Source organism: Gambusia affinis, linkage group LG18, assembly GCF_019740435.1.
Source record: "Gambusia affinis linkage group LG18, SWU_Gaff_1.0, whole genome shotgun sequence".
Taxonomy (NCBI): Eukaryota; Metazoa; Chordata; class Actinopteri; order Cyprinodontiformes; family Poeciliidae; genus Gambusia; species Gambusia affinis.
The window spans coordinates 10,577,535-10,596,156 of record NC_057885.1 but is presented as its reverse complement, the minus strand read 5'-3'; the positions used below and the strand labels follow the sequence as shown (position 1 = coordinate 10,596,156).

Genomic DNA, 18,622 nt, shown 5'->3' with positions numbered 1-18,622 from the left:
GCAGCGTGTCCTTACCGTGACGTAGCAGTGAGACTTGATCTTGTCGATCCAGAAGCCTTCCTCCACCACGCTCCCCGTTCGGTTCAGCAGCTCTTTGAGTTGGAGCAGAGTGAACGGTCGGACCTACGACGAAAAGCCGGGTCAGAACGAGAGCCGCTCTCTGACGAAAACGGCGGAACGTGTACGGAAGAAATTAGCTGTTCATTTATATTGAGCTGGCAGGTGTGGTGGCCAATTCAAAAGCAAAACGGTGGACGTCAAATCTCCAGACAGGTTAATGATCCCCGCTCCAACACGACAGAGTCAACGAACTGAAATCATGCAGTTTGTGAGATATACAAACTACATTTTGGAGGCATTACGTCATCATCTTTTGTCTTTGAAAAGAAGCAGACAAACTGAAATCTACAGATTGTTGCAAAAATTAACAGACAAAACTGTCAACTGGAGTTTTATCATCTCAGCACCTCTGCTTTATTTACTCTGTTGTTCTCTCATGTGTTCCTGCAGGATTTGGATTCAGTTTTAGTGCCACCCTCTGGTGAAAAGTCACCATTAGTGCTAAGAACAAAATAAAGAAATACTCTTTAATTCCCACTTAGTATCTCGAGGGTGAATAACAATAAACAGAGCAATGCGTCTATCTGCGTTTGTAGATTAGCCAGCCTAATCTACAAAGTTTTACCGTTGTTTGCCCTCAAGTTGTGCCGCGGTGACACAAGGCTGAAAAAATGTAATGACTAAATGTGTAATGTCTCGTCTTGTCATCGTCTGGTTAGACATGCCCTGCTGGAGATTCCACCTGACTGCAGCTGGAACACCTGGGTAATTGTTCCTGCCTGTAATTACGGCTCCAGCCGATGATGCGGTGCCAACGCTGGCGGCAGCCTCACTCGCCTCATTCATGAAAAATGTGGGGGAGGGGTTTCTCTGAAGTTTGTAATTTTTTTTCTTTTTCCCTGCAGCTTCTTTTCTACGTTACAAAGAAATCGTTTTGTAGTTGATCTCCAGAGTAAGTGACTCGCCAGGTTGATGACGTGGATGATGTTGGAAACCTTCCCTCGAGGCGGCGACGGCTGCCTGGCGGCGCGCACGGGGTCGTCGATGGTGACGGAAACGCCAGACTTCTGCTGGCTGATGGAGCGTCGCACCAGACTGTCGCTGGGAGACACTGGAGGAGAGATGGAGAAGTAAAACCGTCAGGTGGGCAGAAGGAGGCGGATGAGAGCTGCACAGGATCGGTCTGTTCGCTTGAAACTTTTCTCAAGATGGAGGCATTTGATTCTTCGACGTGGTCAGAGCATCTCCCGTGGTGATCATGGAAAACTGCAGCAGAGATCCTTCGTTTCTTCCCATGTGAAAATCCCAGAGTTTTCCAGAATCACATTTTCACAGCTCAGTCATTTTGTCAACCTTTTTTTTTTTTTTGTAAATCCAAAAAATTTTAACAAGGAATTTGTGGCAGATTATTCTGCAATGACGATGCTTCAAACTTAAAACCCACAAAAACCAGATGGATGGATGATGTACAAATAAACAAATAAAGATGGAAATGCAGATGAATAATTAATCTGAAAGAACCATATTGCTACTGAAACAAAAAACTAAACTAGAAGAAGAAGAAAAGTACACTTTAAATCAAATCAGAATAAAAGTAACAACTATGAAACGTAAAAATATTTAATTGTTCAATGGGTAAAAAAACAAAAAGTGGTCCAACTTCACCTTTCTTTGGCTCTCCTTCTACTTTGACCGACATCAGTGGTTCGGACGTTTCATCAGAGAGGCTGCTCTTCTTTGTGTCTCTGGAAGTCTTGTGTTGTTTTTCGTCCTCCGATTTCTCCATTTCTTCTTCTACGTTAGGCTGGCCGTTTTCCTGGCTTTCAGTGGGAACAACCTAAGAGGGAGTAAAGGAGTCATCAGACTGGAATCGAGACAGAAAGAAAAAAAACAAAAAAAACACGGCAGCATCAAGATGCCCTCCCCCGCCTGACCTGCGTGACGGTGCGTCGGATCTTGAGACCTTTGTCTGGGTCGCTCCGACCGGCGTCGGAGTTCTCCTCGTCTCCGGACATCTGCAGCTCCTCGGGGTGAAGGTCCACCACTGCTTCCTGGTTCACCTTGATGTCTGGAATCAAAGACTGGAGGAGAGAACCGGACGACAGGAGAGGGGGGAGGGAAAAGAGAAGAGATATTGAGAAAAGTTCAATATGTTCTACAATCATTTCAAACTTGTTTCTGTACAATCTAATAAAGTAAAAAAAAGCAATAAGCTAGCAAGTTTGCATAAAGATATTCTGTGTATGGATTTTTTTTTTTCGTGGACACAAAGTTAAAGCTGGTTAAATATGAAGCTGGAAAAACTTGAACACAAAAGAAAAACTCATTTCCAGCACGTGTGACAGCTTACAGCGTTTCAAATGCTCGACTCACTAAACAGAGTCTCAGATATTTTAGCTAATTTTCCACTCTGCCGTCCGTACCTTCAGGGAGTCAGTGGTGATGCTGATCGATGGCTTCTTAACCGTGACTGCTGTGCTGGAGCCCCACCGCCTCTTCCTCCCTGCTGCACTTCCTGTTTCGGACTCTCCCGCTCCTCCATCCGTGCTGGCCGGAGACGCCTTGCTGCCTGCGGGTGTTAGAAAGATGCACTTTATCGCCGTGAAACAGCTGCGGCTCGCTCTGCAGGGGGGCGGAGCCCGACAGACACGTCACTGCAGGCCCACAGCCTAAAAGGACGAAGGGATTCCTCTTGACCCAAATAGTAAAACATAAAAACAAACATCTGAATGCCAAAGGTTACAATTTTACATCAATCAGACCGTGTTAACGTTGGTAAAAAAAAGTCAAAGGGAGATTGAGAAATCTTTCCTAATTATAAAAATTACTTGTTTTAGATACTGTTCATCAGAACTACTGTATTTCCGGACTATACGCTTCTTCCGAGAACAGGTCGCATCAGTCAAAAGTTGCGTCGTAAAGAGGAAAAAACGAAACAGAAAAGCCTTTATGAACTACACATCGCAGGGAGGTCAGACTTAGAAATAAAGTGCCACTTATAGTCCAGAAAATACGGTGCCTAAAACAGAAAGGCTGGCACCAACTCAAAAACTAAACCCTGAAGTTTTAAACGCGACACTACAACGTTTTAATTGGCTGCTGTTCCCCTCGAGGCCCTGACCAAAGCAGTTCTTTCCTCCGTTTCAGCAAAAAAAAAAAAAAAAAAGAGACGTTTTTCAGGAACAGATCTGTGGCTTCGACAATAGAAACATGAAGAACTCGTTCTGAACATCATCCAAGTCGATTCATTAAACTGCATTTGAAGTTTTCACAAATGTTACAACCCAAACTAGTGGACAACAAGCTCCAGAATCAACCTTCCTACAAAGAACACCACCGTAAAAAAAAAAAAAAAAGTGACAACAAATATCTCACTTGGTGTTTCTTTTCACTGTAACCGGTGCTGTGCGAGATGATAAAGGCGTAGTGGCAATACTTACTGGACAGGGAGATCTTGCGAGCTGCAAAAGCCTTAGGAGTGGTGCTCTGGAAAGACAGGGAGACAGAAAGAGCATACAGAGACCCCAGGGGTGTGGGGCGAGATGAGAACCCAGAGTCCAGACCCAAACGGGTAACAACACAGAGGAGGTGGAAAGGAAAAGTGGAGGAGGGGTGGGGAAAGGTGCGTTAGAGTAACTGAGACCTGCAGACTTTAACTGTGCCACTTTAAGGGCTCGCTGATCCACACTGACAGATCAGAGTCATCCACCTATTGCTGCAACGTGTATGTGGAAGACTGATGCCAATAAAGAAATTGCAAAAATTAGCATTTCAAAGTGTGTTATAAATAAAGCATCTGGTAATTTTATTTTTTTTTTTAATATAAATTTACAAGAAATGCAGTAAAAGTTGCTGTAAATCAGTTTCTATGTTCAGAATTTGACAGTGATGGTGTAACTAAATAAGTGTTGAACTAGAGGTATTTATATTGTTAAACATTATTAATGCAGATAAACCCCCCTCTTAATAACACAGCACCGCTTTAGCTTCACAGTCGGTGTGTTTAAAAATGAGGCTCTTAAAGTGCTAACTGCATTACAACAAAACGCAGATCTTACAGGACAAATTTAAGATCAAGAAGAAAGTGACTCTATCACTTGTAGACATTTTTAAGTAAGAGGAATACTGACAAGTCATTTCCTGGTACCATTTAAGACCTGATTCCTTACTGGCTTGACTATGGGCCCAACCGCACCACAGTGTGCACTGTGTCTAGGAAACAAGGATCCAATCAGAGAAGGCAGAGCAGTGAGTGCAGGGCTCGCTTTCAGTGTGCAGATTAACCAGCAGGCGGGAACTGATCACTGGATCGGACTTGGACGGGGCGGGGGAAGACTTTCTCTGGGTTTTCTGCTGCTCACAGTCACGTTTCAGTCTTTTAGGAACCTCAGGTTTCATAGTGTTGCCTGGTAGATGGTGATGGAGGCAGGGCAGGGGTGGAGTTACTGTCTCTGAGGTGTGATGTACCTCTGATGGGTGAGGAGGGGGGTGGGGGGGGGGGGCAAAAACAGTCAAGAGTCTTCGAAATTGTCCCAAAGAGGTTTGAGATAAAGCAGCAGCAAAATGACGATGTATTTATTTGTCGACTGAGTCGTTCCAGTTGTTTCTCCCAACTGGATCCAACAGCAGCTTAAATGTTGATTTTTCACAGCAGGCTACTGTCTTTCAGTCTCTGAGAGGTGAAATAATGCAGTCTTTAGAAAACAACAATCCAGGCAAGTAGTAAAAAAACACCAAAACAAAACATCTCGTAGTCCCAGTGCTGGAAGCCTCTGGATTCAGACCACATACAGAGGATGAGGACACTTTGCTGGACAAAAAATTGTTGCAATTCAGCGGCAGAGCATCACAAACTCCATGTTGGATTTACTTGCGGTGTGGATCTGGTTTAAAGAGGCATAACTTGTTCAGTTCTGCAGGTGAACTCTGACGGATCCGATTCTCTGTGCGTCCACAGGAAGTCAAAGTGCCGGGTGTGACGCATGGTATGTCCTTTCAGAGTCAAAAGTCTTTCGCACTTTTTTTTCCCCCCACGCAGTCGAAAGATGAATAACTGTTTCTGTTGCAGTGATGTGTCCAGGCTTCGACATGTTTTCAAAGTGGGAGCCTCGCAATTGTAAAATCCACAAGAAAATGTCCATCACAAATTTTTTTTTTTTATAAAAAATCCAACACTTTGTGGCTGGAAGTATTTTTCAGCAGCAGTTCTTCCTGGACGTGTTTGAATGTTTCTACCCAGAAATAATCCTCTGGGTGAATCATGACGTACTGCATCAATTCTCAGTCCAAAGTCAATTCTCCACCACACAAGTAGAGGGCAGTGTGGGACCATAAGAGTCAAATCCGAGCTGGAGCTGAAGCTTTCTTTCCTCTGCCTCAGGATGACACCTTGAGTCTTTGGTTCTCCTCAAGATGGTGGTAGGGAATCAACCCCACATGGTGCAGTACAGTCCAGCTTTATTCAGCTCAGCAGGATTCCAACCCCTGCAGCCACGTTGCTATGACAACTGCAGTAACCATGGCTGCTGCTGCTCGGCACGGCTCTGACGCGAGCTCCGGTTCCTGCTGGCTCAGCACGCCACTGAAGGGCCAAGCCGGCGGGTTTTGCTCAGTGCCGCGGGGTTGCAGACTCTGGGCATAACTCAGGTACCATCGACGCACTTTGGCATAGCGGGGCGGGAGTTGTAGAAGGAGTAGGAGGAGTGGAAGAGGTGCTGTTGGTGGTGCTGGTGGTAGTAGTACTCAGCAGGTACCAATAGGGACAATGGAAGAGGCATGGGCACCTTCATAACAAAGCAATCAATGGGGTTTTAAAACAGCAATCACACCATCAATATATAGTGAGAGAGAGAAAGACAGAGAGAAAGAGAAAAGCAATCATGATGGGACACAGAGGCAAATAATGGATAGAGAGGTGGAGAGAGAGGAAGCAGGAAGGGTGAACAAAAGTGAGAGAGGAAACGACTGGGAATCCAAACAAAGAAACAGGAGAAGCAAGCTCTGGTCATGCATCTCGATGCGCACACACTGTTAACGGCCTTCACGGCTAAGACAGGTAGAGCCAAAATGAGACGCACACTGAAAACGGCCACCTAAAAACAAACCGACCATCTGATTGTCTTCAACTGGTTCAGGTCTAGCAGTGAAAAAGGCTCTAGGATCATCTTATTTCTGATGTAAAGAAGCAAAATCCATCTGCAAGGGCACGTCCTGATTGAAGCGGGACGATAAAGTAGCTCTGCACAAGTTTGACATGCATGAGTTAGCAAATGCATCTAGACTGAACGAACAGAGGTGAGGCTGCTAAGTAGAGATGCACCAATCAGGCTTCTCCTATCTGTTTTTTTGATGTCTGATCTACTGTTATCCCTCATTTTATAAAAGGTAAGAAAGAAAAAGCGTGAATAAAAGAGATGATTATCCAATGTCAAGATTATGCTTATTTATTCATAAAAGCATATGTTCATAACACAACACCGCCTTACAGAACATGTGGGTTTTACAGAACATGCCGTTAGTTGATTGCAAAAACCAGCAGAAAAAATAAAAAAAGCTGCCAATTACAAATCAGAGTGCATCGAGGTAAAAATGATGCATTCTTATATCTGATTGGTGCATCCCCATTTAGAACAAGTTATGCAGCAACAAAACTTTCACTACATCTATAATTATGTGATTACTGTCATTCATTTAAACAGCTGCCAGTAGGAGGTCAGTGAGACGCAGGAATAATCAGCCACATTGTTAAATTGCTAAGCAATAGTTGCCATCTCTGAGAGCTTTTAAAAATCACACATTCTCCTCTATACCAATTCACGAGTGTGTAGGAGTGATATAATAAGCATGCACTCTCTTCAGAAAATGGAAGCCCGAGTTAAAACACGACCAACATCTCTCCTCTCTCATTCAAGCAGCATCAGCACTTAACCTACCGCTGCATGGCCCAGACAGACAACAGACGTGTGCGAGACCATCCACATGACTAAGCTTGCTGTGAAATGGCAGTCGAGTTAAAAGCAGATGGAAGGAATGAGTTAATTCCCAAGTAACTCCAAAACCCAAGTCCAACTCAGCCCCTGTTGCTTTAGATTTTATCCAATTCAATAATGTGGTAAGGGTTGCAGCTACTTTTACGGTGAAAGGTAGCAAGAGTACAAAGTTCTGTATGTGCCCAAATCATTTATGTTTAGGGCTATGTTGGTTTTGAGTGACCCTCCCCGAACGCAGCTAACGAGGCATGCTTTCGCGTGAGTGAGGTCGCAGGTTAGTGGGAGACAGAGCCAAGACCCAAACGCCCACACCCTCCCAGTGACCTTACCTCCTCCATGCGGCTCTCGCTGCTCTCTGGCTCAGCCCCAGAAGCTGGCTGCTGGGCCATGGAGCTCTCAGAGTCCGGCTCTGCTTCCGTAACAGCGGCTGTGCTCGGTTCAGACACCTCACTGCAAGAAGACAGGTTAAAGTAACTGGTTATTAGCACAATCCCACTGAAATTCTTATACCGAGAGAGCTTAGCAGCTCCTTGCACGTTTAGTTCGATGTAGAGCAGAACGACGATCCATGTTTTCTTAAAAGGACTAAGTTAATTTTTTTCTCAGAGACCTTTAGTACTTAGTAATGGATTTAAGGAATCAGTTTTCAATCAAAGTTGTTTGGTATTCAATCAGTAGCAACATACTAAGAATAATACACGTTTACAATTTGCAAATGAGGCTCACAGGTTTGTTATTAGGGGTGTCTTAATGAGGGGTCACATTAACGTGACCCCAAGTCAAGCCCCTGTTGGAGCATCATATCACAGCTGATGTTCAAATGTTACAAAAAATTCCTGATCCAGACAACCTCAACTTTCAGCCAAAACCAATTTTAATCTTTTTTTTTTTTTATGTGCTGGTCAGTAAATCCCAGTTTTAATGCATTTACTGGAAAATATTTAAATGGTTTGGTCAATAACACTCCATTTTGTAGAGTCAATAATTAATCTCTTTAATGATCGCCGTTTGTACCCTGGCTAAAAAACCCCAAAACAAAACAAAAAACAACTAAATCTATTCTATAAATATCTTCCCAACTTCAACAACTCTTTACTATAGAAGTAAACCTGGAGGTTAATAATTGCAGAATTACCTATTAAATCACTTATTGAAGAGCAAAAATCTAGACAAAAGGTGACCAATATGGCCGCTGCCCTCTGTTTTACAAGGAGCCATATGAGGGTCTGTGCAGCAGGACACAAAATGAGTTCGGTCAAGACAAGAGGAGAAACGGGAAGTCAGGAGAAGGGTGCCGGAGGCTGATGATCTGGGTCACTGGTGCTATAAATACCTCACCAGCTAACTGACACCCAGGGTCACAAACTAACTCATACTTCCAGACGTAAATTCAGGGATGAGTCTGTGGGTGGCCTTCGTCTGATCCATCTGGGGGTCACTCAGCTGTACATCCATTGTGCTTACAATGAGTCAGACCTCGCCTAATGGTGCCACTTTAAAGTTTTTATGCTTTTCTAAAAATGAAACAAAAACAGAATTTTATTTTTAGCTAACCATCAACCCACTCTGGCAGTATCATCGCAGGCTTCTGCCTTCATGGTTTGACAGAAGCGGCATCCTGTAGGTGGGAGAATCGCATCCTCCAGCACCCGTCGTTCTTATCTGCTTGCTCCGCCAGAAGTTCCCTGGATTCTGTACGCCGGAGTTTGCATATAACGAAAACTACGAAATGCTACAGGACGTTTTTCAGAAATGCAAAGCACGTGCAACAGAATAACTGGGAATGATTTGTCTTTAGTTTGGTGAAATCCTCTTATTCTGTTAGGCTAAATGAACCACAAGACAACAATACGAATGTACCAATAATACTGATCAAATCTGAAGGTGTTTTGCTAAACTAAAAACTGATTAATCTGCACAGCAGAAAGAAGAAAACACATTGTAATTGAATAAAAAAAAAAGAAAGACAACGAGCTGGAACTACAGCCCACTTGCTGGGTATCCTTTTTGTTGCCACAAATAATAATGCGACATTTGATCCGAATGAAGTGCGCCAGCACTACCAAGAAGAGACTAAGACATGTAACAGATTTCCCTTCAACAAATGATGTCTGATCCAAAGCTTTTGATGCTGTGCTTCCTGTCATGGATCTAAAAAAAAAAAACCCCAAAGACACAGATGCATCTCTTTGAAAGACTGAAAATAACACAAATACAATGTTGTGTTGACTGGAATCGACTGGTCAAGCCCCCATCCTGGACTTCGATGAGGTTGGGAGCTTTGTGGGAATGTTAGAGTTAAACTAAGTATTTAGATTCTCTAGGGTTACATACGAAGATGGCACTTTGCTGTTGCTAATGCTAACTGCACTAACAGCTAATACAACGCACCAAAAACGGCTTACAGACTCTGTAATTACATTGTTTTTTTTCTAACTGGTGCAGCCCTGTTTTCACAACAGCGCTCACACACTGAGACTTTGCATCCATCTCCAATAAATAATTAATAATCAATCACTGCAGAAAGGTTAAGAAAAAAAAGTTAAATTTCAGTCCTTTAAAAGTAATCAATTAAAATCAGCATTGCCGGGTCAAAGCTTTCTAAAAGTAACAGACTATAAATAATGCACACAATAATTACTTAGTTTTACATAGCAAGCTTTAACAATTAACATTAACATTAATTTCTTTGAATGTAATTTGCGATATCCCGGCTGGCACTGTTTCAAAGTATCTTTCAGGGGAGGGCCTGGAAAGTAGTAATAAGCTCCAGCTCCAGATTGAGTCACAGGCTAGGTTTCAGCAAAAGGACACCCTTTTCTTTACTCTCAGGGACACTGAACACAATTTCTCCTCTGGATTGAATGTCAAATTCTCAAAGCGTAGGCCAGAGGCACACCTGCGCAGGTGCACTCTCCTTTACGATCAGGAGAGTGCAAGAGGGTAAAATTGTTACACGTGGGGGGTGAAGGAGGGGGGGTGTTGCTTCAACTGCCTTAAAGCATTAATAGGTCTCAGCAGTGAGGTGAATAATCAATTCACTTGCTGCTCTTTTAAAATAGGCTGCTATCCGTCTGACGAGGCAGGAATGAGGAAGCTGAATGAAGTCCAACTGTCACCTGAAGAGCTGTTTCATAAGCTGTAAAATGTGAAAGTACTTTCAAATGGTTAAGCTATTCAAGAAAAAAAAAAACAACCCTGCTAGTTAACGACTTACAGCAGCTTAACAAAATTATTCAGATCTAATACAAATGAACAGATCGGCCCAACACATTTGTTACCTATTAAATAAGAGGTAAAGTGGAATCCCACAGGAGATCATGAATGCTGGTGCCAGCTGGAGAATTATCTCACGCCATAAGGGACCACTGTACAGCTAGCAGATGTCTGCTTTAATGATCTCCCTTGACAACGCAAAGATCATTACCAGCTATAGCCACACAAATTCCAGAAATAAATATGACGTTCATTAAAGATCTTTGTGCAAGAGCATTATGGACCTGAAGAACTAGAAATATGTTCCAGTGGAATAGCAGGGAGAGAAATCAGTGTGTTTTTCCCTCTCCACATGGTATCTGAGGTCATTAGTTATTCATTAGTTTCCTTCAATAATTAGTTATTTTAGACATCGATCAAAAGAAAAGGGGACCCTCACGCTCCTCCTCCCCCAACAAATTCTTCAATGCTCCTTCACCCAACAAAAGGCTTTCACCGACGCCCCCACCCCAGGTCTTCCTCACATGGGCGAACATGCAACACGCTAACCAGGCCAATGTGAATGGATGACAAGATATTTCATAGCCAGGCATTAGCTGCCGGCTAAATCAGCAGCATGCGGCGAGGAAAAAAAAACAAAAAACGACAGACGTTTCTCCCTTCTGATTTTCACATTATCGATGGAAAAGTACAAGCTGCAACCTGAAGCCTTCCGTCGCCTTTTGGCTCACCCTTACCCGTTTTTGTTGCCTTCAGACAGCATTATGACCGGCCGCGAAAGGAAAAACTCCCGTGGGGTAAAATCGACACTGCGGCGCTAGTAGCTGTTTCGCTCAGGTGAGGGCCGGAGTCGGAGAAATACAACGCAGAATCTGACGCGAGCGTTTCTGCTTCTCAAAAGCCGAACACTGCGTCGGTATCAGGGATGCGGTGCATGCACGATGGCCATGTTGGCTAAGGACGAGCAAGCCTTACAGAATGCGGGACCGAGTTCCGGTCTGGGACTTCCAAAATAAAAGCTTAGCATGACGCTTTAACGTGGCGCATGTCTTTAACATACCAGCAATGGCTGAAAACTATTATGTAGGACCATAATTATTATTCGAAGGAGAAAATAAGGGCACCGTTTTGACGGAGGTGTTACCATGATGCTGAACAGCCCAGACATGGGTTTGTTTTATAATACAGCATCGTTATTTTTAAGTAATTAAATATTAAAATGATTTATCATGCACCAGTTGTCTTCCCAGGCTTAGATTTTGGATATGTGACTTAAACAAAAATCTCAACAAACTTTTCAAATGTGTTTTTTTATTGTTAGCAGGTGATATGAAATGGACTAAAAAACAACATAGTTTTGGACTGATGAAATATGTTTTGTGAAATCTTGCAAGCATTTGTCTGAATCAGTTTCTGGTCATGCTGTCTGACAACAATTGGAAGAAAAAGTGACAATATTCTGCCTTATAAGTATGATTCTCTTCTTATCTGTGTTAATTCTCCACATCTGTCCTTTATTCAGTTAAAAAAAGCACAAAGTAACAGTTACTTACAAAGAAAATAAATAAAGAGATTTTCAACTCCACCAGGCATTCAAGGATAAGTAAGGCTCTAAATATATTTCATCACTTATTAAAGCTGCTCCATTAGCATAACGTCTACCAGTTCAGTTTTTGCTGGTATGATGACACCTGCTGTTCACCATGTCTTCACAAAATCAATAATATAAAGACCATGCAGCAATGTAAAACACTTGTTGGGAATTGATTTCAACTTAATATTTCCCAGCAGCTCAAACCACAAGAAACAGCTAAATAAAAACGGATGCTTTTAATGTGCCACGCTGTGCTGCTTTTACGCCACCTTTGATTACTTGATACTTTATATCCAAGGACATTCTTGTAATTTTTTGAAAGTGTCTTTGATCTAAATGCGTGCAGTTTGTTTCAAAGTGAAAGGCTGTTTTTAGCAAACCAATTATGTTGTGTGTAGAGACATACTTATAAGATGGCTCTTCCTGTAAGTCTAGGAGCTTTTGTTTGCTTTGATATCAGCTAATATATGGATATTACTTGTATCAAAAATGATCAGGAACTTCTCTCTTTTTCTGCATTTTAAATAAGCTTAAAAAGTCAGCAGATACACAAACCCTGACTCAAAAATTTGACAGCATTCAGAGGTTTTGCTTAGTCTGTTAAATTAATGTCTGCACTTATTTCATCACAGAGGTACTGGCATATTAATAAACCATATTCATAAGGTTGGAGAATTGTACAGTAATATCTATGAAATTGTGTATTGCATCATATCTAACAGCACAATAAACAAAGTGATAATCCAATAATGTCCAGAGCCCCACCTGTAGACAGCCACATTCCACCATGTGATATCTGCTGGTTTTCATTGTTTGTTATGAAACAGACCAAAGACTGGTTGCATGTCCATTATACAACCCATGGACTTTGTATTGTCAATATGTTAAGTGTAGAAAAAATATCTAAATCTCTTAACTTGAAAGCGATTGATTTACTCTTCAAAGACTGGTTTGAAATAAATCTGTTGACTGAATATAGATATAATTATATTTAGAGAATCTTAATATGCTAATAAAAATGATCACTTACCTTTTTGAAAGGTTGGGTTTCTCTGAGTCTTTCCTGAACTCGGTCTTTTTATGAAGCTCAGGCTCTTGCTCTTGGTCTGCTTTCTGTGAGATGAATGAAAGAAGGACAAATGAAAGGCAAATGCCAACAAAACAGTGCACATCAAGAATAAATAAGTTTATTTTGCTCCATAAGATCTAAACTAAAACAATGTGCAGATTGGTGCACATACGGCAAACGGTGATTTTGATAAAAACTAGTAAAACGTAGCATCTCTCTAGAGGCTCCACTAATATCAGTGCCAGCTCTGGCATCTGCAAAACCATTTGTTTTTTGATAATTACTATCAGGGCTGCATTTCACTGAGATTTATGCCATTTACATCTTTTCTAATTTTCGAGACAAAATTGTCCAGCAGCATACAATGTTTCTAAGAAAGAAACGGTCTTATTACGGTTTTTGCTGAGGGAAAGATGCTGCATCAACCAAGCCTTTCAAGATTAAACATAAAGGCATATGATACATTAACAGTAAACAGACTAGGTATTTTTCTCTATAAATAAATACATTTCTAATGGACTATTTCTGAGTAAAACATTATTTCCCCTCACTCTGTGTATTTAACCCTTAGGATCGGGATCAAAACCCTTAAGAGATTATTCTGTACCTTTTCTCTGATTCTCTGAGTCCTTGAGAATGAAAACACTGAAACCAATTAAGCACCAACCTTCAGCTGACTGGCAGGCTGAATTTTATCCCTGGAGGAGGAAGACGAGGAGGAGGATGATGATGAGTGTGAAGAGGACTCTGATTTGGAGTCGGAATCAGAGGAGGAACCTGAATCTTTTTCTTCAGCTGCTGCTCTCCGGTCGTTCTTCACTTTTTTCCGTTCTTCCTCCTCTTTCAGCCTCGTCTCTCGTCTCTTCTCCTCCCTGCGTTTCTTTTCGTTTTCCTCTTCCTGGTGTCTTTTCTCCTTTTCCTGTTCCTCTTTCAGCCGCTGCTTCCTCTCCTCTTCCAGCTGTTTTCTCTCCTTCTCCTTCTCCCTCTCCTCCTCCAAGCGTTTCTTCTCTCTTTCTCGCTCCTGTGCTTTAAGACTCTCCTTCTCCTCCTTCAGCTGTTTCTCTTCCTCCATCTCTCTGGTTTCCTGTTGCCTTTTGGTTTCCGCTGATTGAAGGGGGGATTCGCTGGAACACGTGGCAGTCGAGTGTGCCGTTTCTCCGGAGAACCCGGGGGATGAGGTTGCTTCCTCTGACTCCATCCTGTGCATGAGCAGTGACAGCGGGCCGGAGCGACGCTTCGCAGGAGGTTCGGGGCTGCTGGAGCCGGAGCTGGAGTCGGAGTCCTGCCTCTGCATGGCGGGAGGTGGGAAGGACGCCATTCCTGGGTCGCGTACACCGTCTCGTTCCTGATCGTCGGGGGGGCTTTGCTTTGGAGTGTCGGGCAGGGGGAACAGATTCGGAGGCGGAGATGGAGGAGGTGTGGGGTGGCGCAGCTGCATGGGAGTGTCGTGGACCTGTGGAGGTGGGATGTGCTGAGGAGGCTGGAGCTTGCGTTTGGATCTCGCCGCAGCTGATGACGACATACTGGCAGCCACCTGCTGCTTCGAGGGAACCGCCGCCTTTCTCTTCCGCGCCCCTCCAGAACTGGGCCCCCAGTCCTCGTCGTCGTCGCTGTCATCGTCGTTGTCGTCTTCGTCGCTGTCGTTCTGGACGTGGTTGTCAGCCGAACTACGCGCAGATCGGCTGAGATTGAGCGCTTGCTGGGGCGCTCTGGGAGAGCTTAGGGAGGCAGCGGCCTTCTCCTGCCCGGGGGGCGCCGTGGCCGGGTGTCCCTGGCTGTCCGGTTGTCCCAGGACACGCACCGAGAAGGAGGCAACGGCTCGAGGAGGGGAGGCGGCCGCTGGCTCCTTGTGTCCCTGCTGGAAGGAGGACCGCTGCATCCTGGCTCTTGGAGCTTCGGTGGACTCTCGGTGGTGGGACGCAGCGGCAGGTCGGTGACCAATCACCAAATTTTCTCCTCCGGCCTCGGGAGCCGGGGGCTGGTCCAGGGTGCCTGGATGCTATTGGACAATATATAAAAAGATATACTTTTTGCATGTAATCAATATCAACATCTGCTCTGATCCAATCAAAAACCAGGAAACCATATGGAGCAGAGAGAAACATTTGTTGCTTTAATCAACTCCAAACTACTTGGTCGGCTGCTGTATCTTGCAGATCTTGAACTTTTTCACATTTTGTCGCATTAGAGCCACAAACTTCCATTTCTTGTGTTCAGCGTTTATGTGCCAGACCAACAGAAGGTAGATATCCCCTCTGGTTAATGCTCTGCTCGACTGGTTTGTCCATTTCAGCGGCCGGTCATATCCTGTTTAGTCTGCTTTCCATTTTATAATAATGAAATCAACGGAGGTCAAAGTTTGGGATGTTGCTTTATAACTTCTCTCCACTTTTACTATCAACACATCTTTCTCCATGAACTGTCTGTTACTTCTGCAAACACTAACTCAAGATTGACTTGAGTTAGTGTTTGTAGGCTGACAAATTGTAAAAATATCCAAGAGATATACAGTCATATTTAATAAATTAGAAAACAAACATAGTTTTTAGTTAGGATCTGTTTCAAATTTGTTGCAATACAGACTGCTACAGGAGCTCTTTCTTGCCCACAGCCATCACCAGCCACAATAACTCCTTAATTAAATGAGTTAAACATTTAATCTCCCTTTGAATAGATAGTATTTCTGAATTTGATTTGAATTGAATTTTGTTTAATTGATCTATGCAATGTGTTTCACTTAATGAATAAAGTTGATGGAATAGATGAACATTATAAAAGCACCCTAAATGTGTCATTTATTCAAGTTAAACAATATACATCCCATGTCTTTCTCATTTCTTTATTCAGGTTACTGACCTTACTGACAAAGGAAGGGCTGTCATTGTCTTCCGAGTGGTCTTCATCCTCTTCTGGTCCAGTTGCGCTTTCTGTGGGACGGGACACAAGGGAGGGTTTATAGTAATTAGCTGTTGGTACCGGACGGCTGTTTGGTTACCTTGAATATCTATAAAAGTGTTATACCATCAGCCTCCTCTTCTTTTTTAGCCTCTCTCGCAAGTCTCTGACGCAGGAGCTCTTGCTGCTGGGCCAGGTACTGTTTGATGAAACTGTTCTGACACATCTCTTCTCCTATCTACAACACAGAACAACAGGTCATATGGCAAGATCTGGACATGAAATGTTGCCAAACTAAAACCGCTCGAAAATAACCTCTGACCTGAGAGTTAGGCTGCAGCCCACTGTGAGAAGACGATGACCTCTGGAGGTTTTCCAGCATCAGAGCCTAGAGGGAGGAAATGAATCGATATTTAAGAGGTTGAATGCAGCAAGAGATGATGTGTATTATTTGTTATTCATCTTAATTTTGCCCTAATGCAACAGTGTATGTGTTTTTCTAATCAAGATACTAACAATTTTAGATTGCATTGCCTTAATAATCATTACCTTTAAGGATCACACCAGATCTTACTATTAAAAATGTTCTTAACTTCAAAGGAAACATAGAATTTTTAAAGGAAGTGCAGTAATCCATTAAAAAAAAACTTTTATTACTAAATAAAAGCTAAATCTTGCTATCAGATTCCAACTTCATGTTGACAGTAGCTCCGCCGTGAATGATGCTCTGAACGATGCATGCAGGCAAAACAAACTTGTTTTAGCTGCATGCAAATCACAGGAATGGTTGTCTATATTACATAGACTCAGGACTTCTCTGAGTGTTCATTGTAAGCCTACCGTGCAGCACTTTAAAACAGTTTATAGATATTCACACCACAAACAATATTTACATGTCTACTGATGCTACCGCATATCAAGAGTTAGGCAAGCACAATTAGAAATGCTTGTGCCACAAATATACCAATGACATATTATTCAGGAAATGACATATTCCAACTAATCCAATTCATTAACAGAGATATGCAGGTTTCAGAAAATTCTATTTCAGACTGTTATTTAAATTCAAATCAAAAATGCAAGATTTGCATAAACTACAGAAATGAAATAAAAATGTCAACTTTTGTGTGTGTTGCGCAAAATAAAGTAGGAAAAAGACCAAATGGGATGACATATATATGACATGGGGGAATTTATTCTGAAAAAGCAGAGTTCGCTACATTTGTGTCCAAAGTTGTAAAAAAATCGGCAGTTTGTATCAAACACCTTGAAACACCAAATACTCAAACTTATTTATAAGTTTGAAAGTTATTTATTTACATAATTTCTTGTTCACGGATGCAATAAGCCTTTATTATATTTCCCAAGGATATTTCACTCGCACTCGTGTAATTATATAGCCAACATACCAGTTTATTCTGGGAAAACCAATTTATTAAAATTTATCCAGCTATAGACAAACTTTCTGTAGGAAGACCTGAATTCACAGTGCACTGAGAGAGATTTGGACTACTTATTCCGTACACAGTCAGGTTCTTTTATTGATGATAATAATAATCAAGTTAAACAATATACATAGTCAATATTTTTCATGTTTCAAAATTTTATTTAAAAGTGTTGAATTGCACAAATTCCTACAAATGTCTATGTATTTATTTTTTTATTTTGCTACATTTACCTTTCAAAGACAGTTTTAAATGTACCAGACACATGTTTTACGTCTTATAAAATAATAATAAAGAGATTTTAAGAGATTGTGCTTCCTAGGTATAGTTTCATATATTTCTGCATAGCATATGCTATACGTCCTGAGGTGGCACAAAAAGTACAAAGTTGGTACAAAGCCACCCATAAATGCGTTTTGTAAATAAATACTAAGACCTCGAAAAAAATAAACATTTTATGAACAAGACAAAAGTGCATAAATTTGGTTACTTTTTGACGAGGATGCATCTTTCAACAGACAGGACCGTATGAACTTAGTCTTTAGCATTTATTCAAACTACGTTTCCGGTTGCTAATTGGCTAAAAGTGCAGTTCAACAACACAGTCCTGTTATGCATAGGAGACATTCCTGGAAACAAAAAGCGCATACCGTACTAATTGTTGACGTATGTATACTGTTTACATCGAAACGCGCGCTCCCGTAAGCCCCCCCACACACACAGACATGCAATGCGCGCGGACGGGGGCTGTCATGTACTGTACACTCGGTGCGGCTGTTGGCTACTCTCAGCTTAGGCCTCGACTTGACAGGTGCACAGTTCAACAATGTGCAACACGGTGCTCAGCGAACTGTTGGAAATCTAGTCCGAAGCTGTTCGGTAGGTTTTTTTTAGTCCAACTGTCACTTAGGGCCATTACAACGTACTGTTGTTGACGTGTAATATCGTGTGCGTGGTGATTTAGGCATTCCCGCTTCTACACACTGTTACGGCCTCTAACGTTTACCCCCCTGATGCCGTTGCTCGCCTTCTTACCGAACTTAGCCGGACTCGACACAGACACCCAAAGCACGGGCAAAAACTTACCCCCTTAAGTCTCTTTATGAGAGTGTTTTTCTGCCCGCTTTTCGGTAGGTTCCTTTGCTCCAGAGCAGCTTTCAAATCAGCAACTCGGAGCGACTGTAGAGGTTTTCCATCAAGCGTAATATCTTCGTCCGCCATTTTGCTCCCTCCGCTCGTCTGAACTCCGACGAACGTCGCTACGGCTGCTACTCGGCGTCACACTTCGGCAGCTTCCGGAGTTGTTCGGCTTGTCCTGAACGCTAAAAGAATAAAGTGGCAGGGCTCAGCAGTC

General features: G+C 42.5%; 1 protein-coding gene across 1 annotated transcript in view; it reads right to left on the bottom strand.

The window, feature by feature from the left end:
* The window catches only part of acin1b (apoptotic chromatin condensation inducer 1b), a 23,090-nt gene extending 4,468 nt beyond the window's left edge, over window positions 1-18,622 (bottom strand). Inside the window, exons 1-13 of the mRNA XM_044097224.1 lie at window positions 18,355-18,622; window positions 16,146-16,211; window positions 15,950-16,061; window positions 15,785-15,855; window positions 13,596-14,927; window positions 12,890-12,972; window positions 7,379-7,499; window positions 3,501-3,546; window positions 2,484-2,629; window positions 1,995-2,141; window positions 1,726-1,897; window positions 1,026-1,171; window positions 16-123 (exon numbers count right to left, since the gene is read on the bottom strand). Coding sequence (XP_043953159.1) covers window positions 16-123; window positions 1,026-1,171; window positions 1,726-1,897; window positions 1,995-2,141; window positions 2,484-2,629; window positions 3,501-3,546; window positions 7,379-7,499; window positions 12,890-12,972; window positions 13,596-14,927; window positions 15,785-15,855; window positions 15,950-16,061; window positions 16,146-16,211; window positions 18,355-18,489 — 2,685 coding nt within the window. The 5' untranslated portion in view covers window positions 18,490-18,622. The remainder of the gene's footprint in view (window positions 1-15; window positions 124-1,025; window positions 1,172-1,725; window positions 1,898-1,994; window positions 2,142-2,483; window positions 2,630-3,500; window positions 3,547-7,378; window positions 7,500-12,889; window positions 12,973-13,595; window positions 14,928-15,784; window positions 15,856-15,949; window positions 16,062-16,145; window positions 16,212-18,354) is intronic.